Source organism: Mesoplodon mirus, assembly GCF_964341445.2.
Source record: "Mesoplodon mirus genome assembly, chromosome: 9".
Classification (NCBI taxonomy): domain Eukaryota; kingdom Metazoa; phylum Chordata; class Mammalia; order Artiodactyla; family Ziphiidae; genus Mesoplodon; species Mesoplodon mirus.
The window spans coordinates 93,019,547-93,044,969 of NC_138985.1; the positions used below are offsets into that span (position 1 = coordinate 93,019,547).

Genomic DNA, 25,423 nt, shown 5'->3' on the forward strand with positions numbered 1-25,423 from the left:
AGATGGTGGGAGCTGAGACCCTGGACCAGAGTGAGGACGTCACCCACCCTCCGAGCTTGGTTCTTGTTGGCCCATCCAGGGCACCAGGCCCCTGGGCAGGAGGGAGGGTATCAGAGGGAGAGAGCATGCCTCAGCCCAGCCAGGCTCAGCAGCAAGTGAGGGGTGGGCTTTCTCCCTGGAGGCTCAGGGACCCCTGTCCCCAGCTTCCCAGGCAGCCAGCAGAGCAGCCTGAGTGTCTAGTGCCCGCCACGGCCTTGCTAGTGCAGTCACAGCTGAGAGGCAGACGTTGAATAATTCAGCAGCGCTGGGTATCTTGATTCCCCGTGGAAAGCCAACTGCTGGCCCCATAGGCCTCCACCTGGGCAGCGAAGCAGATTCCCGGCATCCCCAGAGCTTCTCCACACCCTGGAGGGTCTCACTGGCTCCCTCACCAGGTCCAAAACTGCTCCTCCACCCTGCTTTCCCCACACCTGTGACCCTGCCAGAGCCATCTTTGTCATTTCCCTCTCCTCCATCCCATGTCACCAAGTCTTTCCAATTCCATCCCAGAAACCCCTTTTTATAAGATCCATCTTCCTGGCCTCCACCCTGGTGCAGACCAACACCATCCTGGACCCCCGACAGACCCTGGCTGGGCTCCCCGCCTGCAGAATAGCACCATTTGCCCCGTGCACGATTGCTCACATCTCCCCTGCTTCTAGCGCATTCACGGTTCCCACATCTCAGAATCAAGTCCCGCTTCCTACCCTGGTTCCACAGCTCCACCTGCCTCCCAGGACCTGCCTGCATCTCCACCCCTGCGCCTTTCACTCCCCCTACCCCCCACTGCAGGATCTGGGAACAACATCTGTGTGGTCCCCCTCAGGCTGTTCCAGCCTCTCAGCATTAATTTAGGCCTCTTCCTCAGCCTGGGATATCGCCCCCATCCTCCACCTCCCCAGCTGCCACTCAGCTCAGAAGATGCAGCTCAGGTCTCCTCCTCCAAGGAGCCTTCCCTGAGCACCATGGCCCCATGCCACCCTGCCTGTGTCTCCATCACAGCCCTTTCCTCAGAGTTTGTAACTGTCCAGTCCTGTGTCTGTCTTTTCCACCAGGGTATGGAATATAAATATCTACCTTTCCTTAGGTGTTTATCTTAGGTGTTCTACCCTTGCTTTCCTTCTTTTTCTTTTACATTTTTCATTCACATCCCTTTTTTTGGTTAAGATACACATAACATAAAATATACCATTTTAACTGGTTTGTTCTGTTTTAACTGAAGTGTACTCTTCAGTGGTATTAAGCACATTCACAATGTTGTGCAACGATCACCGCTTCCATTTCCAGATCTCACGCTCCTCTCGTCAGATGGGACTCCTCTCCTTATCAAGTCAGGTCAAGGCCCAGTTCATCCCCGCATCCTCCTCCATGCAGCCTTCCTGCACACCTTGGCCTCACCCTTCTTGCTGAAGGAACACACATGGAACAATCTGCCACCAATTTATCTCCTACCTTGGAGTGACTACGTGGAATGTGGGTGTCGTTGCATTGGCACTGTCTGCTCAAATGAATTACACACTGTTTGGGACGAGGGCCTAGGTCTCATGTGCCTTCAGTTACACCCCCTTCCTCCCTGACCCATAATGCAAATCTGGGCACACAGAAGGATCCAGTAAGTACCAGCCAATAGAAGTGTCTAGCTGGTATCATGGCCTGGAGGGACATCAGATCATAGGACATTTGCGCCATCTCTGCCAGGTAGGAATTGAACTAAGCTGCTAGAACTGGCAGAGACTGCCAGTGTGTCCCCGGAGCTTCTTCTTACTAATAGAACTCCAGCGTTTTAGAACCCAAATTTTAAAAATATAAATCACAATACTTTTACTTAATAGCAGAACTTTAAAAAACTTCTATTATGAAACATTTATTATCTACTCAAAAGTAGAGAGGATGTATAATGTACCCATCACTCAGCTTCAGCGATTGTTAATACATGGCTAATCCTGTTTCATCTATTACATCCCCACCCACCACTGGGTTATTCTAATCCAAACATCAAATTATTTCATCCATAAATTCAATATGTATTTTTAAAAGGTAGTCTTTGAACATGTATATACACACACAATATAAAACAATACCTTTCTCACCTATAAAAAAAAGAATAATTTCTTAATATCATCACATACCACTAATTGTTCAAATTCCCACAATTGTCTCATAATTTTTTAAAGAACTGACTGTTCCAACAGATTCCCAAAACACGAGGTCCACATATTGCGTTAGTAGAACCCCAGTTTTACTCAAGGGGGCAATGTGCCCAGCTGAAGTACATTTCCCCCACTTCCCCGTGCCTCAGTTTGGCCAAGGAGGTATAAGTGGAAGTGTGGAAGAGGCTTCCAAGAAGACTCCTTAAAAGGAGTTGTCAGGTGGGAGATAAAGACCTTTTATTCTTCCCTCCTTCCTTCTTCTTATTGCCTAGAACTTGGAATATGATTTCTGAAGCTCTAGCAGCTCTCCTGGACTGTGAGGTGACATGTGCAAAGTGGAAGCCAAAGCTACGATGACAGACAGAGAGTAGGAACCTAACTTCCCACTCCACTGTTATTTCTAGTCTATACTATTGAGTAATTTAATATTAGGTTCAGTTGTAATAAATAGAAAACAAAACAAAAATTTTAAAGCTGTGGCTTAAATATGATAGAAATTATTTTTCTCTCTCCTATAATGTAAGTGTTGAGATAAGCAGTCCAGGGCTAATATAGTGGTTCCACAAGGTCATAGAGTATTAGATATCTACGGCTGTGTAACTACACTCCAAATGTAGAGGCTTAAAACTACAAACACTGCTTCTCTGTTTCAGTTTCTGAGGGTCGGGAATCTGGGATTCGTGAGGCCTGGGCTCCAGTCATTCCTAGCTTGACTGGGTCTGGAGGGACCACTAGTTTAGGGCTTCAATTCCCAGTCATGTGGGTCTCTCCAAAGGGCAGCTCAAAACTCATCAGCTGACTCCCACCCCCTATGCGAGAGGGCCAAGACAGAAAGAAGGAGCAAGACAGAGGGCGCTCAAGGTGGAGGCTGTGGTCTTCCACGGGGTCTCAGAAGCAAGACCCCCTAAGCCTCTCTTATCCTTCCTGCCCCTTTCTCCTGCCCTTGTGCTCCTGCCCTGCTGCCCTGCCCCACCTGCCCCTGCAGCCTGTGCCATTGTCCCTCCTTGCCCAACCCTCGCACTTCGGCAGAACACTTTGGGCCCCTGTCCACTACTGTCTCTCTCTCTCCTTTTCTGTATTTTTGTTTTGTGCGTCTGATGCCTGACTTGGCCCCAAGCCACCATTCAATCTCCTTTCCCTCCATACCTCCAGGCCAGCTAGAACCCTGAGACCGCCCACCCCCTTCATCTTCCCCCCAGATCCACTCCCACCTCCTTGCACATCCCTGGCCACTCCCTTACCTGGGCTGCCCTGCGCCTTTCTCTCTTTATACAACCCCTTCCCATCCAGCCAGGCCGTGATCAAACCCCTTCTTCCAGGAAGCCCCCTCCTTGTGGTTTGTGGTTCTTTCGAGAACTTTATTCCTCCCTGCCCAAAAGGTCAGTTGGGGAGGCCAGGTCAGGCGGGGTAAGTTGCCTCTCCCCTTCCGGAGTAACAGAGGGTTTGCAGGGTGGCGGGCACACTGGTACTACGCACATCAACTTTGGTGCCTATGTGCTGAGTTCCCTTTCTGCTCTGGGGGCTCTGTCCCTAGAGGGAAACCTCACGTTGAAGAGGCCTACATCCCTCGCCTCCGGGTCCCCATCCACTAGCACAGGGTCCTGGCTTCTGCCGGGACTTTTCTGTCTTCAGTACTTGAAGCAGAGAGGAGGGATGGTTAGATTCAGTGGGTGGCCGGGCAGTCTGCTGGGGTGGACTTGCTCTGGCCGGGTTGCTCCCGAGGCCAGTCTCCGAAGGTCCTCAGCTCCTTTCATTTTCCGAGTCTGGTCTTAGAGCCTTCCAGGAATTCTGGGGCCCCGCCGTGACCTTCCAACAAGCCGCTGCTTACTTAAGCACTCTCATCTGTCGCTGGCCACCAGGAGCCACGGCCAAGGGGGCAGTCAGGCTGGGAGGCTACTGAGATGGGCAAGGAGGGTCAAGGCCAGGGGAAGGGGGGCGGGGGGCGGCCTCTGCGGCACTAATGGGGGACCCCGGGTGGGGCCCATGTCTCAGGCTTGTGTTTGAGTGACCTCGTTGGTTTTCCTTCTGGCAACTGCAGGGCACCTCGGCAGGTCCAAGTGGGGTCTCCAACGTGCGAGACGCCCGGAGGCCTCCGGGGTCCCACCCGGGCCGGCTGGGCGGGCTCAGGGGCTGAAGGGCGGGACCTCCCGGGAGCCAGGGCCGCAGCGCGAGACCCGCGCGCCCCCTGGTGGCGGAGGTGGGGGACGCGCTAAGATGGCGGGGGCTGGGCCGCGCCCCTCCGCGCCCACCCCGGGCCCTTCGCCGCAGCCGGCTCGAGGAAGAGTCCCCAGACTCGTGGAGGAGCCACTTCCGTCCCCACAGGGGACACCTGCGAACCCCCGGAGGGACTGTAGCGTGAGATCGCGGGCTCTAGCCAGCAGCGCGCGGCGGGGCGCACGGTCGGGGGCGCCCTCGCGTCCTGGAAGCCACGCCCCCGGGCCGGGGGGCTGCGGCAGCCGGACCCAGAGGGTGCCCCCCCTACCAACCCCGGCCCCGATTCGCCCGCGGCCTGTGGGCTCTGCACGACCCCAGAACATTCCCTGCGGAGGGTGAGGTTATGGGTTCTGCCAAATCCCCCATAAAAGTCGCTTTTGTGGTTTATTTGCGTGTCCTAAAAATTCCTGCTCGACCTGGAGGCTTCCAGGGCTGCACCGTCCAAGTAGGTGGCCACGACGAGCCACTTGTGTCTCTTGAGCCGTGCCAGGTGGTGACTGAGGGACTGAATTTTTCATCTTATTTAATTATAATTAACTTAAATTTTAAAACAAGCAGTGTACATTTTTCTGTAACTCAACTTTGTTTTGGTAGGACTACATGTTACCTTTAACGTTGAAAATGTAAGCGTCCAAATTGAGATGTGCTGTGTAAAATACACACTGGATTTCAAAGAGTTAGTACAAAATCGAGAATGCAAAATATCTCATTCATTTTTAAATAGTAATTACACGCTGAAATAATATTTTGGATGGATTGAGTTAAATAAAACATTAATTTTGTTTTAAAAGAAACGTGGCTATTAGAAATCTTTAAATTATTTATGTAGATGGCATTCTATTTTTATATTTCTGCTCTAGGGTTCAGTCTGAGTTTTATTTTCTGACTCCACTGCAGGGCCCAGAGGGTGGGGTCACTGCTATCAGTGGAAATGGGATTGTGTGTAGGGAAAGGCCCTGACCCTCAAGGACCAAGCCCACAGGGCCTCTGGGCAGGTCAGCCAGGCTCACCCGGTCAACCAGGAGGCATCTCGTAGGAGCCCCAGGTGGCAGGTTGAGGCTCACACAGACACAGGTGCCCACAGCCCCAGTCGAGCATGGAAAGAACACTCACCTGTAGCCTGAAGATGTGGGTCCAGCATTGGCTGTGCCATGAACTCTGTGTGCCCAGGTCTCTTGGCACCTCACAAGGAGTTAATGTAAAGGGGCCAAGTCCTGGTCTACTTCCAGAGGGGCTCCCAGGGCCAGTGTGAGGATCACAAGGGGAAGGCCTCTCCGGCCACCGCTGATGCTGGTTGTCTGCGGAGGAGGGCACTGTGGAAGACTTGCACAAGCTTCTGGAATGCTGATTTGTTACCAGCACATAATTTTTTGAAATCTGTAGAAGAGCATCTTTTAAACGCTTTGTTCCACACTTTTACATGCACGTTAGTAGACTGTGGCAGGCACCTGATCCACTGTTTATAGAGCTGGAGAGAACAGAACTTAGGCTGAAGCTTCTCAAAGGGCGCTGCTAGCTCTGCACCGGCTGACTTAGGTGGTAGGAGCCAAGGGAAGGGGAGCTGAGAGAGACCTGAAGGCCAAACCCCACCGGCTGTCCAGCAGCCCCTTTCCAGGTTAATTGTCAATGATGGGGCAGCCAGAAGGGCCAAGTTTGTCTTTTAGGGAGCCCCGGTCTGTTCCTGCCACCCCCATCATTTGACGCCAGAAGCCAAGTTTGAGCCCCAAAGAGCTCTGAGGTGCCCCGGCCCTTTTTCAAAATTAAACATCCTTCATTATGGACATATATGCATCTACCCTGCACCCCCCAAACACACACACACAAAGTAAGAGGGGAAACGCCCCTGTGTCTTTTACCTTCAAACATTAAATCCCTAGTAAGGGTAACTCTGCAGTTCTAAGAAGTTCTGGGTGCACAAACCCTACCATGTGAGGCACTGGAGAGCAGGGTTGGCCCAAGGCAGACTGTCCCGGGCTCACTCGGGCATCTGAGTCCCTGAGAAGCCTGTGGGCTCCGTATAAGCAAGGCTGCTCAGTCTGCCAGGTGGCTCTCAGGCCTCCGCAGGTCCAAGGATTGTGGGAGCCAAACAAATCCTCTTTGCCCTGGTTCTAGGTAGGGAGCAGAAAACACCAGGGCCCAGTGTCACAGAAATTTATTCCCTGGGGTAGAGAGCAGCCTTCAGAGATAAGAAAAGCTTCAAGTAAGTAAAAGTTCTGGGGCTCTGAGCCCATAACTTTCTGTTCCAGGACAATATGTTTCAGAAACCCTGCATCCCCCTTCTCAGGAAAGGGGCAGTGCCTCAGGCAGGCAGTGGAGAGCCACCTGCCACTTGGGAAGCAGCTGGACTGAGGCTGAGAGGTAAGAGTGATGCTGGGAGAAATTACTGGTGGGGAGGGACCCAAGCCCCACTGGATGTACTGAGATTCCTCATGGGTTTGTTTTTTTAAATAAATCATTTTATTTATTTATTTATTTATGGCTTTGTTGGGTGTTTGTTGCTGCGCGCGGGCTCTCTCTAGTTGCGGCGAGCAGGGGCTACTCTTCGTTGCAGTGTGCGGGCTTCTCATTGCTGTGGCTCCTCTTGTTGCAGAGCACGGACTCTAGGCGCACGGGCTTCAGTAGTTGTGGCGCTCAGGCTCAGTAGTTGTGGTGCACGGGCTTAGTTGCCCCACGGTATGTGGGATCTTCTTGGAACAGGGTTCGAATCCGTGTCCTCTGCATTGGCAGGTGGATTCCCAACCACTGCGCCACCAGAGTAGTCCCCCTCATGGGGTTTTTAAAAGCAGCTGCCTGCGTGAGATCAATAGGATGACTGTTCGTGTGACCCGTAGATCTAATTCTTTCAGCTGGAAAATGGGTGCTGTAAATTCCCAAAGCTCTTTGGGTCCTAAAACTCTAACCTCTGGTCTTGAAACCTTGGTGTTTTTCAGGTTGATATAATATCCTCTCTCAGGATACTGAGTCCTATGATATGGTTTCATTTCAGAGCCTGGATGGAGTTCTGAGTCACAAAGTGTCAGTCAGAACCTACTAGTTTAGGGATCACATGTTAAGAGATGAACCTGAGGCCCACAGAGCTCAAGGCCGCACAGCTGGTTATCAGAAGAGGTGGCACCAGGACTCACAGCGCTGGTTCCGTCCTTTGGTCCACTGTGACCGTGGCTGAGTAGTTAGTGAAGACCAACAGCAAAGCCTTCTGTTGACTGTTTCGTTTCTGAGCACTTGAGGCAGCCAGGGGAGCTTGAGATGTCTGTTGGCAGGGTTCCTGGGTGGCCTTACCCTCCTCCTCTCTGGTAATTACAAAGCTGTGCCTACAGTCAACTACATCGGGATGCAGTGAGGAAAAAGAAGGAGTGTGGGGGAAATGAATAAGGAGAAGAAAACAGTGGAAGAGAGTTGGGGGAATGAGGGCCTGTGACCAAAGGACAACTTTTCGCTTTGTCTAAAGGGCCTTCTAACTAAATCCAGCAAAAGTAAATAGACTAATGAGGCAACATCGCCACCTGGTGGCCGATGAGGACATATGCTTTTAGAAAGGAACTGAAATGTTGGGCTAATCCAGTGATCAGCTTCAGATGCAACACCCACGGCTTTCCCCCTTCCTTGTTGAGGCAGACCAGCCCCAGCAGGAAGCTGTACTGTCTGTGAACTCCAGACCAAGTGGGTACCCTTTGCTCAGCATTAGTTAACAGGGTCTAGAGGTTTGGGCTGAACAGCAACACAGGAGCCATACCTGTTGATCCACATGGGGGTAGGCGGGGTCCTCCAGGCTACAGGACTTCACAGAACAGATGGCTTTTCAAAGCTCTGGTAGAGAAGCTTCAGAGCCAGCCCTGTTTATAGCCAGCAGTCACCTGCCACTCCAGGTATAGGGGTAGGACTCTTGTAGGCAGAACCTCTCAGTTACTACTGCCTACATGACACTCCCTTCCCAAACTAACACAGTCACCTGCCTCATAAGAGATTCTCAGTTAAAAAAAAAAAGGGGGGGGGGCAAGCCATGGTCTGCTGCTCAGAGGAGCCAGATGAGTTAGGGAGGGTGTTTTAAAATATCGGGCTTAGTAATCATGGGGGCTGTTATCTTATTGATCAAGGTCCAGCCATTTGCCAAGGTATATACACATTTTATTTAAAAAAGTTTACAGTTTTCATTATACACAACTATTAAGAGGTTATAGTCAGAGGAGGCATTTGTCCTGTTGACAGAAGTGCCCACTAGATCATCACAATGCAAGGAAAAAGGTGGAAGGGAGGAGAGGGGGCAAGGAAAAAATAAGTGATAAAAAGCTTAGATTTCAATTAAGGGCTGGTAAGTCCCTTTTATCTCTTCAAGTATCACACAATATGTACCAAATACAATCAGTAAATAATGGCCATTTCTTCCCAAGCCCACGGCCAAGATGAATATTTGCTGAATTAAGAGTCCTGGCCCTTCCTCAGGCGAGTGGAGAAACTGCATACCTGAGGGTTTACTCTCCCTTCCCCACAAGGGGCCTCCACTCCATTCAGTCCCTAATGGAATCACCAAGGTGTTCAGTGGCCAGAGAAAATATGAACATGGATTCAGAAGTCCAAAGAAATGCAGGTCTTTGAGCCCAATCAGAAATGATTTGATTTCAGTCAACAAGGCTGTGAACCCAGTCAGGAAATTGGTGAGATGAATAAAACTAACTTTTGTTAATGGCTTTCACTTTTCTAATTGAGTCCCGAGAATACAGAAGGGTCACATGCCATTTAAAGTTCAAACACTAGTTCCCAGAAAGTTGGTATCTAACAACTTCACCATGGGGGCTAGCAGAGGATCTGTCATGATTCTCAGCCATCCCAATAGGAGGCCTAATAGAAAGCAAGTGTCAGGCCAAGGCCAACTAGGGCTTCAGGGAGCCTTGTGAGGGAAAAAATTCCTTCGAGGGGAGACACTCTTCTGGAGCTTAGATCAGCCAGTTGGCAATTAGAACAGCTTTTGGAGTGGAAGAAAAATGTTAGGGACTGGAGAGATATATGGCAACTTCTGATAATTATCTCACTAGTATAAAATGCTGGTTGAAACTGCACAGCAACCTCAAGGAGCGCGATGCGACTGAAGACAAAAGAGCAAACACGCCAGTGTCTAGGTTGGCTACCTTAAAACGCAACCCACGAGGCCCCGGTGCTGGGGCGGCTGGAGGGTAGCGGATTGCAGGCTGCTGTGGTGCAGCCATCTTGCTTGTTGGTGTTTGGCGAGAGCTGGAGCTCAGTCATCTGAACAGGAGCAAAGAATGGCTTGCGCTGGTAAGCCACAAGGCAGGGTTTCAAAAATGATGGGTACTAAAGAAGGGAAGGGAAGGGAAACTGCCAGAAGCAGCTCTGACCTACCACCACCACCTTTAAAAGCAATAACGTGCAGCCTTTCTGAGGGGCTCTGAATGCTTCTCTGAGTGTTATGATGGGACAACGTGGAAAAGCTTTTGGTGTCATACCACCCCCTGCTCCAGACTCACTCTACCATCTATTACTGGGGGCCCAGAGTCCTCAGAATCACAGCCAGGCCCTCTTCCAGCTTCCTCTCCTACTCCTACCTCTCCCAGGCACAGGGAAGGGACAAAAAGTTAGTGTAAGAAGGGATTCTGTTCAACATATCAAAAGTCAATTTCCCAGTGGAGAGGAAAAGCTCCACACAGAGCCAAAAACATGCATGGGATCAAGGTTAGTGCCCCAAAAGGATAGACTTGCACGGAATGAGAGGGTACAGTGTGATCTGGGCAGCAATTTCCAGCAGCTTCCAGTGCTAGCAGAGAAGCCTAGTTACACCTTTATCACACAGACTTGGATGGGCGCGCACACACACGTGCATACACACTGTAGCCATACTCAGACCTGCTTCTTAACCCCTGCAACCTCCAACAAATCTTCATTTGGAAATTCTGCACCACCAGATTCCTAGTGCTGGAGTTCTCGATCACAGGCAAGCTGATGTCTTTTTGTTAGAGAAACATGGATTCAGTCAGGGAGCGGAGCTGTGGCACTGCTCACATACCTTCCCTAAACTTGGTTCTACTAGTTTTCGGTTTTGTTTTTTGACAAGATTAAAAGCAATTATTATCTGGACATTATTTTTTTTGAAAGGTAATTAGAACACTATTGTTTATACAATATTGAAAAAATACAGTTTTTTATTGTTTGAACTCAAATCACCACCCAGCACTTTAAGCCTACCCTAAGTCGCACCTACAAATAACGGTTATAGCACAAGCGAGCTGCTAATTCAGCAGGTAAGCAAGTTAGACAGTGCCAGCAGAGACCCTCCCTCCCCCAAAGTAATGAGAAGACAACGTGCTAGATAAGAGTTAAAGTACTCCATTACATGTTAAATAGTTAATACTACCCTTCCAACAAGCCACAAATGCTAGATAGATAACTCAGTACGGTTAACTAACCACAGCCCTACATAACTGCACTTTTTTTTTTTTTAAAGAAAACCTTTTGCTTCATGCCCGTAATTAACATAAAATAAGTAAATTCTTTGTTTTTTATTTAGGAAAATAATCATGCTAAAAGCAAGTTGTACTTTATATAGATTTTCAAAGAAAAGATTGATTGTGCTTTTTGAATAAAAAAGATAGGGTATCTTCAATCTCATTGACTCAAATTTTGTGGAATATAGCACTTATAAACTAAAAACGCACAGAGAGAAGATTAAATTATCCCAGTAGGACATTCAAAAATCATCTCGAAAAGATTTCAGGATTGGCTAATTTTGCTATTGTCCTACTGGTTGTGTCAACCCCCCCCCACCCCCAGCTAATGTCTGAAGTTCTCCAAATTCAGCAGGCAACACTCAGATCTGAAAGAAACTCTGCCAGCAACCTGGACATATGGTTAGCTGAGTAAACATTTGATTAGCAGGCATTTAAACTGATTTCCTCTTAACATATACAGGAGAGAAAATTCTCTTCCTTCAAAGCCTGTTCTACATCCTATTTCTGAATCCTTTCCTCCTATTCAGTCTCACTCTGAAAAAAAAAAAAAGCTGTTTGTTTTTCCCATGTAGAGTCACTTTGGGTACAAGAACCTTTATTTGTTCCAATTATTACTCATTTTAAATTTAGAATGTGAGTTGGGTCTAAAATACCTATTTCCCACTCCCACGAGCAGACGATGACCAGGCTGCTGCCAAGAGCGGCAGCAGAAGGGAAAACAAAATCAAAACCTGAATGAGAGTACCCAGGAGTCACAGCCACCAGAAGGGTCTTCTTCCCAAGTCTAATGGTCCACTGAGTGGCTGTCCAAGGAGGAGGCCATCTCTTGGTAGGTGAAGATTAAATTTGCAACCTAAGCACAATGCACACACACCAAAAAGAAAAAAAAAAAACAAACCCAAACCCCACAACCATCCTCAAATATAAAGCTCTGAGTCGAGGGTAGCGGTCTCACAGTGGCCAACAATAGGATGAGGATGTGACTCTGCACGTGTTGGATGAGAGGAAACGTCTTCCCAGTCACTTTTCTCCTCCTGTCCTGTCCTCTCAAAAAAAGGTCTGGATTACAAAATTCTACCCCCAAGAAAAAGAATCAGATTCAGAAAACATTTCCAAAAGGTTCTCCAAAGCAAAACACTTGTGGCTGCAGGGCCTGGTAGCGAGAAGGGCAGGAATCTACATACAAAAATGTACTTAAAATCCAAGTCAAAAAAATTGTTTTAAGTTTCAATACTCCAATTAGCTCCCTGTTTTATACTGTTACTCCACAGAAATGGGGCCACCTAGGATGCACAGGAAGAAGCAGCTCTGATTCTGACATGGCTGGCTCTAAATGCTCCCAAGCAGGGCTTTTCCTCCCCAATTTTTTCCTTTCCAGTTTGAAAAAGCACTATTCTATCTTCACATCCAAGAGCTGATTGGTTTGGTTTGTTTCTTTGGAACCATCAATAAAAGAAGCAATTTTTTCCTGTTATTTTTACTCATGTCTATCTATCAGAGCGGCTGTTTCTTTTGACAGTTCAGTAGCACACAGGCTGACTTGGCTAAATGGACTTATGAATGCATGCATTCGGACCGCATATTGCTACCAAAGTGGAATGTGGGAATATGCTATGCACCTCAGGTTGAGAAATGACCAAGAAATCAAGATCTAAAGGGTGATATATAATATATATATATCAATGCTATTATTCATAAAAACCTTGTTTAGTAATAAAAAAAATTGCTTTGTTTAAATATGAATATTATAGTCTGCTTCTCATGGTTAGGAAATAATAGTCTTTCTGAAAAGCAGGTGCTTTTTCTACTACAACTCCATATCCTGGGCCTCATCTTCCGAAAAGTCAGACATAGAACTCTCCGATGAGCTGTCTCCGGTGCCTTCTTCCTGCTCTTTCAGTGCCTCCTCTGTTGCATATTTCTGGATGTACTCTGCACAGGGGGTTGGGATAAAGAAAACACAAGGAGAGTCAGCAGGCAGGCATGTGCTTCAGCGACCCCAAAGCTGGCAAGTCCCAGGGAGGTTCAAGCTTTCCCTATTCGGTATGGGCAGTAGGGAACAGACAATGACAAAGATGACAGTTATTATAGTCACTAAAGCTAAGGGGAAAATTGTACAGGGAGGTGTCTTTGCAGTTTATGCATTTCGCCCCTTTAGTAAGAGAGGCAAACCTGAACACTTGATTTTCAGGGGAACAGATACACTGCACCGCCATGCTAGATCTTCTTTGGGCCATTACCTCCCACATGGATGTGTACAAGACAGCCGACCACCCTGGGCCTCGCCTGAAAGGCTCAGGAAGGTCGGCATACGTCCAGGACAGTGTCTGGGGTTAACCAGGCCCCAGTTTTCCAGCCAGGGCACTCTCGCTCTCTCCTTGATGCCTACTGATATGGCTGCATTCCTCCAAACTTGATGGACTGGGGAAATGTCAGCCTCACATTTTCTTTTACTTTCTATGTTATTAATAAAACTATTCACCCCCCCCCCAGGTAGAACAGGACTAGTTATGATTCCATAGAATTTATAAGGAAATCCCCCATCATTTTTAGATTTGCAGTTATATAATTACAGTCAGCCCAAATCTATTATTTTAGAAATAGATTTTGGTCTAAACAGATCCTGCCTGTCAGGTTTTTGAAGCAGCTGGTGAAGACAGTCTCTCAGTCTGCTCAGGAATGAGCTGCTACCTGGGGACACAGCTGGCCTGAGTGACTTTACCACCTATTAATTTATTTACCTGAAGATTCATGATGCTATAGCCTAGGCTGTATCTGCTAGCTGAAAAAAATGTTAAGAACAGCTGAATACACAATTAAACGTTTTCCTAAAATTCTAGGTGCAGATGGTTTTTCCAGTAAGTAGCCTACACACAATATGAAAAGACAGGACAGAATCCTATCCAGAAAAACACATCCTCACGTCCGTATGCTTTGTTTTTCCTCCTACGGAGTTGCAGGGACTAGAAGAGAAGGTATATGGGCCAAGTCTGAATGATGAAGTGCAGGGCCAGCTAAGATTATTTTCTATATTTTCAAAGGGCTGTTAAAAAGGAAGGAAGAAAGAAAGAATGAGTATGTGACAGAGACCATGTGGCCAAATCTGGGCCTTTACAGAAAAAGTTTGCAGGCTTCTGACTTACACCCCTACAGATTCACTAGAGCAAAATTTTATGCTGAGATAATGAGATTTCAAAAGCCCCTGGCTAGGTAGGAACTTGCATTCATTTTTTTGAGAGTGAGAGAAATGTTTACTAAAGTCTTAGAGTTGGCTACTTTGTTTCTTCCTTTGTAGAAAGAAGTTGCTGCACTTTGGCACTGCTCTTGGACACTGTAAGTCGACACTATCAGCCTTCTTCAGTTTATTCAAGGAGACCAATGTGTATTAAGTGCTTACTGGGACAAGGCCTTTCAGGAGATAGAAAAATGAAGAGCAAGGTCACTAATGAGCAGGAAACACAGACAAAGATAAAAGCAGTTAGGGGGTTAAGTGCCATCAATGGGAAGCAGGAAGAAGGGACTGTGGCCCCTGAGAGCCAGGAAGGCAGTACCTGAACTGACCCTTGAAGCAGCTCTGGCAGCTGCAGCATAGGAGACGCCACTCCAGGGGAAAGGCACAGACAGCCTCGCCAAAGCACAGGGGAGAAGGAAGTGGCTGGGATAGTAAAACACATTAAGAGAGAACTACATTTGTTTTCTTTCTTTTAAAAAATCTGAAGCAAGTAAGGCAAAATGTACAGGTTTTGCTATAGTTGGATAGTGGGTATGTAGTTAAGTCACTCTGTTTTTCTGTATGGTTGAAAACTCTCCCTGAAGAACTAAGGAAGCAGATACAGTGGGTATCTGAAATTCATCCAATTTGTGTGTTACATATTGATACATTTAGAGGAGTAAAGGCAAAGATGTAGATCGCACACAGTAACAGAGAGCCGTGAATGGCAGGCTAAGATGCCACTCAGGGAAGGTTTTTGAGAAGTGACATATCTTTAGACATCTCCAACGGTGCTCCATCCTACAGATAGTCCAATATTTCTTTTCTTTTTTTTTTTGCGGTACGCGGGCCTCTCACTGTTGTGGTCTCTCCTGTTGCGGAGCACAGGCTCCGGACGCGCAGGCTCAGTGGCCATGGCTCACGGGCCCAGCCGCTCCGCAGCATGTGGGATCTTCCTGGACTGGGGCACAAACCCGTGTCCCCTGCATTGGCAGGTGGACTCTCAACCACTGCGCCACCAGGGAAGCCCAAACAGTCCAACAGTTACAAGATAAAATAGCACCAACTAAATATGAATCATGTTCACGGTAAGAAAGGTTACATACACTGACCTCTGATGTCAGGCGTGGAAACTGTCTACCTGGAGGGGATTATCTAAAGTGGTAAGGGGTGAATTAGCTCCCTAACGGGTGGGGGAGGGAGAGAGGGGCCGAAGGACCCAAATCTTATGAGAATGATCACGTTTAGGAATGGAACGAGAAAAGTTTTCAAAAAGGTAAGGGGTAAAATACCAAAGCTGCAGAGAGGAAAGTGGGTCATGAGAAAAATCCAAATGATTAAGAAGAGAGGAGGACTTCCCTGGTGGTGCAGTGGTTAAGAATCCTCCTGCCAATGCAGGGGACACGGGTTAGAGCCCTGGTCTGGGAAGATCCCACATGCTGCGGAGCAACTAAGCCCCTGTGCCACAACTACTGAGCCTGTGCTCTAGAGCCCGTGAGCCACAACTACTGAGCCCGCACGCCTTGAGTCCGTGCTCCGCAACAAGAGAAGCCCCTGCTCGCCGCAACTAGAGAAAGCCTGCATGCAGCAGTGAAGACCCAATGCAGCCACACACACAAAAAAGAGGAGCGAGGAGGGGAAACAAACAGCAGGACTCCTAAAGGAGTCCACAGAAACAGATAAAGGCTTCTGACATGGGGATACCTTTGAGTATGGGGGTGGTGGGTAATCAGGAGGAGAAGTAAGACCAACAGTGCTAGGGGGAAGGGGATAAATGGAGAATAAGATCATGTTGGTGGGGGGACTGGGTCTGAGAAATAAGATCCCTTATTTCCTGTAGGAAGAAACAAAGAAAAGATTGGCGGGGGGAGGCGGATATATATAAAGGTAGGAAGCTGGGGTGAGCTCAGGTCTGATAGTCATGATCTTCTCAGATTACTAAGGAAGTGATAGCCAACACTAATGTTTCAGAAATCTAGAGCCCCCTAAGCTAGAGCTTGCTGTTCAAAGATAAAAACGTAGGTTAGGTTCCTTTTGTAACTGGGACTATAACAGATATGTACTAAAACAGGAATAGTGTTAAATAGAGGCATAATGAATACAAGAACTATAGAAATATGCTCTGCACAGAGATATCTGTGGGTTGCAGACACTGTTAAGTGATTCTTATGTCAAAGTAAGACAGTCTCATAACAGAATTGTATCTGGTTAAAAATGAAATACATGTTTTCTTGAATTATGTTTCTTTGGCTATGTCAGTATTCTGGTTACATAAATTAGATATTAATTTGCAAAGCACCTGAGACCTAAGTAAGTTAATTAGAGTAGATTTATTTTTACTTTATCTCAACAAAAAGTACCAAACAATATCCTAAGAGACCAGGGAAGAATGAGAAGACGAAGAAAAGGAAAAACTACTGTTCAACAAATAGGCCCAGATGCTCCCATCCTGTCTCATACTTTCATATTTAAGAGTGAAGACCTATGAATTCTGGGCTCTCATAAATTATCTCTACTGTCATCTCCTGCAAATGTACTCAGAGGGGCTATACACTTTGCAGAAGCTCATGTTCTGAGCTGCTATGCAGATGAACGAGTCAAGCTAAAAATTGGGTAAATACCAATGCCTGCCATTTGTTAAGAAGAGTAGGCCTATTTTCATGGACTTTGAATTCCTCTCCTTTCTGGTGGAACTTTATGTATCTAGACTTTTCACTATGAAAGTTCTCAAACATACACAGAGGTAAAAGGACAACGTGGTGAACGCTGGTAATCCTGTGTGTAGCTTTAGCTGTTCTTTCACAACCACATTTTCATTTTAATGAAATTCGTGTCCCATTAGCCTGTAAACTGAGAATGGGAAAACAGGATCCTAAATCTTAAAGGATGAGCTAACTAGTGCTACTACCATTTGCACATTTCTAAACTTTTTTTTTTTTTTGCGGTACGCAGGCCTCTCACTGTTGTGGCCTCTCCCGTTGCGGAGCACAGGCTCCAGACGCGCAGGCTCAGCGGCCATGGCTCACGGGCGCAGCCACTCCGCGGCATGTGGGATCTTCCTGGACCAGGGCACGAACCTGTGTCCCCTGCATTGGCAGGCGGACTCTCAACCACTGCGCCACCATGGAAGCCCTGCACATTTCTAAACTTTAATAGCACATTTTAAGTTTTAATAGAAAAATCCATAGCACCAGGGCACTGGGGCCAGGTATCTGCAGTAGAAATGTGCCTTAGATGTAAACTTCCCAAAATGTAAGCAAATCAGTACGGGACCAAGAAAAGAAGCCAGTTGGGTAATTTCTATCCAACAGGCAAAATGATATAATAAAACAAAATCTAAAGATGAATTTGGTAATTATTTCCCAACTCCCAAAGTTAATTGCTGTCCTGAAGGGCCAGGATGATTCCATTTATAAAACAATGTGAGACTATGCCTTTCAATTAATACTTTACTCTCCAGTCCAATTTTCTAATTTTCTAAGACAAGAGGAAGCAAATGAAAGCAAAGGTTCTTTCATATAGGGGGTCAAAGGGATTTCTGGCAGGGTTATGTCTACTTACCACCCAACTAATAAGTCACCCACTTTCTCATTTTTCCTTTTTTGCTCTCTCTTCTTGTTGAAACCTCCAGCTTTCTAAAGGTGTCTCTGACCCTTGAACCTACAGAGGCTAGTGAGCTCCGCTCCGGCCCGCAGCTGTCTCTTTTTAGGCCTGAGAAAAATTACGAGTAACTAAGAAGGGCTTTTATTGATCAAAACCTAACAGACTTAAGTCCTTCTGTCTCCAGGCTAAGCTATTTGCCTTACCTTTAATTTTCTGCTTGTATTCTTCTGGTCGATGGAGGTACATAGCTGCAGCGTCACCATTGAGAGGATCTATGGGGTTGGGATAGGCCAACAACTGGGGCAGGAAGGACTCAAATATATTGGTAAGATCTGAAAAACAAGCAAGAAATACATCATGCACGGAACAAGCTAGTTCACCTAAAATTCACTTGAATTCAGTAGTCAACATATTTAATTACACTGATATTTTTTCATAAAACAGTGGTCCATTACATGTGACTTATATTATATATTCCTTTCAATACCAATTTTTAAATTTAATTTTAATTTGAAGAACCAGGTAAAGGTACACTTGGTATTCTCTTTGAAAGGCAACTGTCCCAATTCGAATTCACTCCACTCTGTAAACTGAGATTTTAGAAATACTACATGGTTTATTAAAACTTGTACCCCAATACTGTACAGCACTCTACATTCTTACAAAGCGAGCAGTTAATTTCTTAACATCGCCATTTTCTACAGCTTTGAAAATCCCCACTCTGAAAGTATTCAAGCACCAGATCTTAAAAGAACTGAATACAATTATATAGGCCTTGACATTTAATTCAATTCTCCTAACTTCTAATGGAGGTAAATATAACCAGTTTTTCAATTATTCTAGGTAATGAGGGTAGGAACCTGTATGAACCACTTAAAATCATAAACAATCATAAGACAGATAAGTACCAATTTACTGCTTTTATTAATAATCATTTTAATAAACATTAACAACTCCCTTACTAGATTCAGCACAAGGTGCTGGGTGTACATCTACATACACAGCAAAAACAACAAAAACCCTGCAGTTACCTAGTGTTTTATAAAGGAAGTAGGGCTTGAAAACCTGTAAAATAAACCACACATCCACATAACTTCGGAGATGCTCTAACTTCCATTCTATTTGCTGCTCAGTTAGCAGACAGTGACCTGTGGAACCTTAGTGCTTCCATCTCTCTGCCCACTCTAGTTACTCATCATGTTTTATAAAAAACATTTCTGTTTCAAGAGGGAATGCTAAAGTATAGTAGCATAGAAACTACTCTTCAATTTATTCTGCTTTTTTAATGGATTTTGTTTTAGAGTGAGCACTCTCATGCAGTATTGTAAGTGAATGTTTTGTCAAGCCATGTCACTTTAGATGAATGATTCTCAGCCAGGGGTGATGTTGCTCCCCAGCGGCCACTTGGCAATGTGTAGAGAAATTTTTAGTTGTCACAACCGGATGGGGGAAGGTGTAGGGGTGGCACTAGCATCTAGTGGACAGAGGCCAGGGATGCTGCTAAACATCCTACAATACAATGCACAGGATAGCCCTTCACAACAAATAATTATCTGGGACCAAAACGTCAAAAGTGCTGAGGTTGAGAAACCCTGGTCTAGATAAAAGGGGTCAGCAAACTTTTTTGTAAAGGGCCAGAGTAAATACTAATTTAGGCTTGGTGGGCCACATTTGGTCTGTCACAGCTACTCAACACTCAGCCCTGCCACTAGCACAAAAGCAGCCATAAGTAATAGATAAACAAATGGGTGTGGCTGTGTTCCAATAAAACTATATACAAAATCAGGCAGCCAACGTTTGCTGACCTCTGCTCTAGAAAATCCTACGAGAAGCAGATCATCATTGTCACTATAAGGTTAAAAAACTGAGCAGTCAAAAAAAACCTAGAGCTGCACTATTCAATAGAACTTTCTGCAGTGATGATAATGATCTGTATCTGCTGCCAATATGGTAGCCATGTGGCTACATGTGGCTACTGAACACGTGAAATATAGCTGGTTTGACTGTGAGGACTGAATCTTTCATTTTTAATTCTAATTAATTTAAATTTAAATAACCACATGTGGCTAGTAGATCCCATATTGGACCACTCAGGTCTACAGAGTGATATATGGACTGTGCTGGCTGTACTTCATGACAGCCAGCACAGTCCTATTCTCATGCACCAGATACTGACACAGAGCAGGTTTACCTTCAACCCCAAGTTAGGGACTTGGTATTACTGACAAGGCTAACTTTCCAAAGAACCACATTAAAGTAAAATTCCCATGTACCAGGAAACAAATGCAGAGATCCTTAATCAAAAAAGCAAAACAAAAAAATGATCTTCCAACATAACCCCAACCATCTGTGGCAGGATTTTCACTGCTGTTTTACATATATATATTTTAAAGTAAGCAACATATTTAACAAACCAATAACTATTCATGGTACAAAATCATTGAAACTATTTGTAAAGGCTAAGGGACAGAGAAAAATGCTTATGTTCTAATGCTGAATAGAGAAAGTCTGTAAAATATTATGCTCTCTAGAATTACAATGATGTACATAGTATGATGCATAAAAATAGTTTTAAAGTTATGCATAAGAATATTTTAAAAATTATGTTGGACTTCCCTGGTGGTCCAGTGGTAAAGGATCTGCCTTCCAATGCAGGGGACACAGGTTCAATCCCTGGTCAGGGAACTAAGATCCCACATGCCATGGGGCAACTAAGCCTGTGCACTGCAGCTATCGAGCTTGCATGCCTCAACGAGAGAGTCCGTGTGCTGCAAACTACAGAGTCCATGAGCTCTGGAGCCCACACGCCACAACTAGAGAGAGAAAACCCGCAGGCCACAACTAGAGAGAAGCTCGAGTGCCACAACAAAGAGACCATGCACTATAATGAAGGATCTCACAGGCCTCAACAAAGATCCTGTGTGCCCCAGCTAAGACCTGACATAGCCAAAAAAAAAAAAAAAAAAAAAAAAAAAAATAATAATAATAATACATTAAAAGTAAATAAAATTTTTTAAAAAGTTATGTCAAAGCAAAAGGCTTGTAATTTCTACTTTTCACAATTCAAATGACACTTTACTTTTTTTCTTTTTTTGCGGTACGCGGGCCTCTCACTGTTGTGGCCTCTCCCGTTGCAGAGCACAGGCTCCGGACGCGCAGGCTCAGCGGCCATGGCTCACGGGCCCAGCCGCTCTGCGGCATGCGGGATCTTCCCAGACCGGGGCACGAACCCGTGTCCCCTGCATTGGCAGGCAGACTCTCAACCACTGCGCCACCAGGGAAGCCCGACACTTTACTTTTTTTACCTTTAAAAATAGCATTTGCATATAAATGTGTTCTTTCTACTTTTGCATAGGTTTGAAACATTTAATAAAACATGGAAAGTCTGAAAAAAAATTTTCCTCTCTTTATCCTGAAGTGGGTGGTTTATCAAAGCAATGGTAGAAAATGCTAAAAGGTAAGCAAATTAAGAAGAAAAGACAAGGGGTGTGAGCCTCAAGTTTTACAAATTGAACATGATCCCAAAGCAGAGTTACAGTAACACTAATGATAGTAACAGTAAGAGTAATGGCGGCAAGAGGTTACACTTACACAGCCCTTACTACAAGCCAGGCCCTGTAAACACGTTACATATACACTCTTAATTTCACTACAGCCAACGAGGGAGGTACCATTACTATCTCCACTTTGCATATGGGGAAAATGAGGCACAGAGAGGTTACGTAACTTGTCCAAGGGGCTGGGTTTCAAACCTGGGCTTATGCACTACGCTGCTTCTGTTAGTGGATAAAAGGAACACTGTCTCAACCATGATGGCAAAAGCTCCCCACATCTCTGCATCAAAACTGTACACCCTGGGCTTCCCTGGTGGCGCAGTGGTTGAGAGTCCGCCTGCCGATGCAGGGGATGTGGGTTTGTGCCCCGGGCTGGGAAGATCCCACATGCCGCGGAGCGGCTGGGCCCGTGAGCCATGGCCGCTGGGCCTGCGCGTCCGGAGCCTGTGCTCCGCAACGGGAGAGGCTACAACAGTGAGAGGCCCACGTACCGCAAAAAAAAACCAAAAAAAAAAAACTGTACACCCTCAGAGATGGCCACCCTCCTCCCCAAAAGTTTTCTTTCTCACATGTTCAAGGCCAACAGGATGGTCTCTAAGCAGAGAACGTTCAGGAGTTTCTTGGATGAACTGTCGGGTATTTCAGAGGCAGTGTGCTTCAAGTAGCTCAACCACAGGAAGTAGCCCACGGCCGCGCACAGATATGCACACATAGCAAACTGGGGGCCTCTCCTGCCACATCAGCATTATTGGTGCTACCCCCAAAAGATTAACAGTTGAATGTTCCTATCAAACAACAAAAAACTTGAAAAAAAAATAAAGTGCAGGTTTTACTTTAAGTTCAGAAGCACTTCAGGACTTGAGAAATATTGCAGACAACATGTCTCATAACTAGGTGTTTCATGTGTTCCAGGAAAAGATTTTATACCCCTCACCACTACTTTTAAGTTTTTCAAGCTACCAATAAGTGGCTTTGCCTATGTATTTGTTCCAAACAAATAAAAGAACCCTCAATTAAAAAAAAAAAGAACCCTCAATTATTGGTTTTTCCTTCCTGTGTCTACTGTCTTCCTACATCAACATACTTTTGATCCATTTTACAGATGTGCTGAGTCACACCTCTAAAACAGAAGAGCAGGAAAGGAGAAGTATGCAGCCCAGTTTTGGGTAAAGATGACAGCTTTTGAAGGCCAGGATGTTGTTGCCATGGCCATTTTAAAGCAGTAAAGTATTCCTGAAAGTGGCTAACAGAATGACTACCATTGAGAGGTTCTTCCCCAAAGAAATATCTCTCAAACATGCAGATGTGCGCAAAATCTTCTTTCAAGATAAATATTCTAGCAGAAGAGACATAAACCATAAACCAAGAATGAAATAAAGATACTCATCTTTGGGAAAATCCATCATAATAAAATTTTCCCCCCTAGAATTGTTAATAATATAAAACACCTATCAGTTCCAAAGTCTTTTAAAAAACACTGACCTTCCACTTTTTGGAAGGGAGAGAACCAGACATGGATCACACAATCTAGAGATTACAGTCAGGTGCCCCCATTACTGGATGCCTTAATTTTTAAAGAAAGTCCCAAGAACCCTGAGAAGTATGGTTTACCATGAGCAAACAGCTCTTACTTTTGCCTTGGACTAAATCAGCACTTACCAAAATGCAGTCCATTAGGACTGATTCTTCAACCTGATCTTACAGTATTAATGTTAACAATATCACAACACTCACAGTTCAGCTCAGGCACATAAACTAATGATTTATATCCATATTTAATTTTTAAAAACACTCAAATTATACTTCTCTCTCATCAAAAGCAGCATTTACCCCACTCAGTCTAGAGCAATGGTTCTTGGGCAAGTCTAGGTCCTGGTTGTCCGTCCATTAAAATTACCCACAGGGTTTTTTCAAAATATGCATGCTGAGGCCTCATACCTACCCCAGGGATTCTGATTTAGGATTGGTTAGCATCTGCATGTGTGTGATACGTGTGCAGAAATGCACTACCTACTCTACACACTCCTATCCCCAGAGACCAAACGGGAAGAGCTATGTGCTTGTGGGTTCTCTAGCTCAAGAAAATGTTTAGGTCTTGGCAGCTAAGCTGCTGAAGAGGCTCTAATTTAGTAGCCCTCCCTGACCCTTTCATGGTCCTTTATCTGCTGTCACCATCACTCCCTCCAGGTGGAGGTCCTCCAAACTATAGGTGTGAAAGCAGGCCTCTTCCTCTCTACATCTCAATTTCGTCATCTGCAAAAAGAGAATACTGTAGTTCCTTACAAGAAGAAATACACATTTCTAAAAATGACTATAAAATAGGCTTCAAACTACATCAAAGGACTAGACTAAAATATTAATACAAATATGCCATCTTCTCAGAAGACATTTCAGCTACCTGTATCCCTCAAGGAATACATATTAATAATTAAAATGAGTCACCCACACAAAAATGCACCAATTCTTTTTTGTTTTTTTTGTCTGTGTTGGGTCTTCATTGCTGTGCACGGGCTTTCTCTAGTTGTGGCGAGCAGGAGCTACTCTTCATTGCAGCACGCGGGCTTCTCATTGCGGTGGCTTCTCTCATGGTGGTGGCTTCTCTCATTGTGGAGCATGGGCTCTAGGCACGTGGGCTTCAGTAGCTGTGGCACTCGGGATCAGTAGTTGTGGCTCGCGGGCTCCAGAACGCAGGCTCAGTAGTTGTGGCACACGGGCTTAGTTGTTCCGCAGCATGTGGGATCTTCCCAGACCAGGGATTGAACCCGTGTCCCCTGCATTGGCAGGCGGATTCTCAACCACTGTGCCATCAGGGACACCCCGCACCAATTCTTAAAGTAAAGCCACCCTACTCCAGGTGACTCACAAAAAGATGGGTACATGGCTTAAAAGAGAAGACACTCAGGAGGGGATGAATCACATCTCATGTTTTATTCTTGGCTGTTTGTGAACCAGTGACCGTAAGTTATTTCTTCTTCCTCTATTTCCTTTGAACATTAAAATGGAAACCTTTGTAAAGCATACTGCTATCTTCAGGTTAAAACCCTGTGGATGCCAAAACTTGACTTGGTCAGCCCTAACAGGAACCACAATTACCAAGCAGGCAGTCCTCTCAGAGACTTGAACTTGCATAATCTTTGTTTGTTTTTCAGATTTAACACCCCAAGTGCTGTGACTCGGAAAACACCACCATGGTACAGCACAGTCATGGCCAGGTACCACCAGCCATCATAGCCCTCCTCCCTTCTCCAATGCCACCTATCCTTCCCCCTTTTCTCACACTACTCCTTGTTCCCCAGATGTCCAAGGCCCTGGGTTCCTTCTTTTTAAAGCCAAACAAATAAAAAACATACAGAAAAACTTGTTTGGCAAGACATCAGCCACTTGCTCAGCAATGTGAATTCTGTGGTCTTTGTATTAATACAAAGAGTGTATTTTATACTCTTACTCCAGGAAGCTCATCATCTCACAATTTTAAAGAAATAAGTCTATGCTGATAACTAGCAAATCCTTCTAATTGGTCCTTTACATTTCTGGTCTTAAAATTATTTCCCTGAAAACCTATTCCTTTCTCCTAAAACCTAGATCGATGGCTCCAAACCTCCGGAAGGACCTTGGTTAGGCCTTCCTCCTTTATTCCATGTACTCAGTCAATTTCCCAGACTCACTATTAATCCTAGTGAAATGCCTCTAGTTCCTCTTCTGTTTCCGCTGGCATGTAACTACATCAAGCCCAATGTATCTTTCTAGACCTGGATTAGGACAACCATCTCTGGATGGCCTTCCAGCCTCCAAATTCTTACCTTTGGAATCAGAGAACACTTCCTTAAAACACTCAGGTCATTTCCCATCAAGAGCAAGTTCCTTTTCTTTCCCTACAAAACTTCATACTCCAGAAGCATGCTATCCAAACAAACTTACATTTTACTGACCTTCTCCCTCCTGGAGGACTCCTGGCTTCCAAAGCTCAGAATCACTAAGTTAGCCACGACTCCTTAAGGTATTTAACTGTTTTGTAATTCAATAGGGAGCAGGGCTAAAAGGAGAGGAAGAAAGGAAAAGTCCTGCTCACAATTAGAGAGGTAAAAAGATAAGTAAAAACCCACGAGAAGTAGATTCTAGTGAACCAGAACCAATGACTCTGCGACCTCCTCTTTCCATGGCTTTCGGCTATTACAGTTGAAGCTGATGGCTAAA

At 45.5% G+C, this 25,423-nt stretch overlaps 1 protein-coding gene across 1 annotated transcript in view; it reads right to left on the minus strand.

Annotated features, from left to right (window-relative positions):
* Nucleotides 1-8,506: 8,506 nt before the first annotated feature.
* Nucleotides 8,507-25,423, minus strand: part of UBE2H (ubiquitin conjugating enzyme E2 H) — a 106,333-nt gene continuing 89,416 nt past the window's right edge. The window contains exons 6-7 of the mRNA XM_082632077.1: nt 17,879-18,007; nt 8,507-12,793 (exon numbers count right to left, since the gene is read on the minus strand). Of these exons, the coding sequence (XP_082488203.1) occupies nt 12,669-12,793; nt 17,879-18,007 (254 nt within the window). The 3' untranslated portion in view covers nt 8,507-12,668. The remainder of the gene's footprint in view (nt 12,794-17,878; nt 18,008-25,423) is intronic.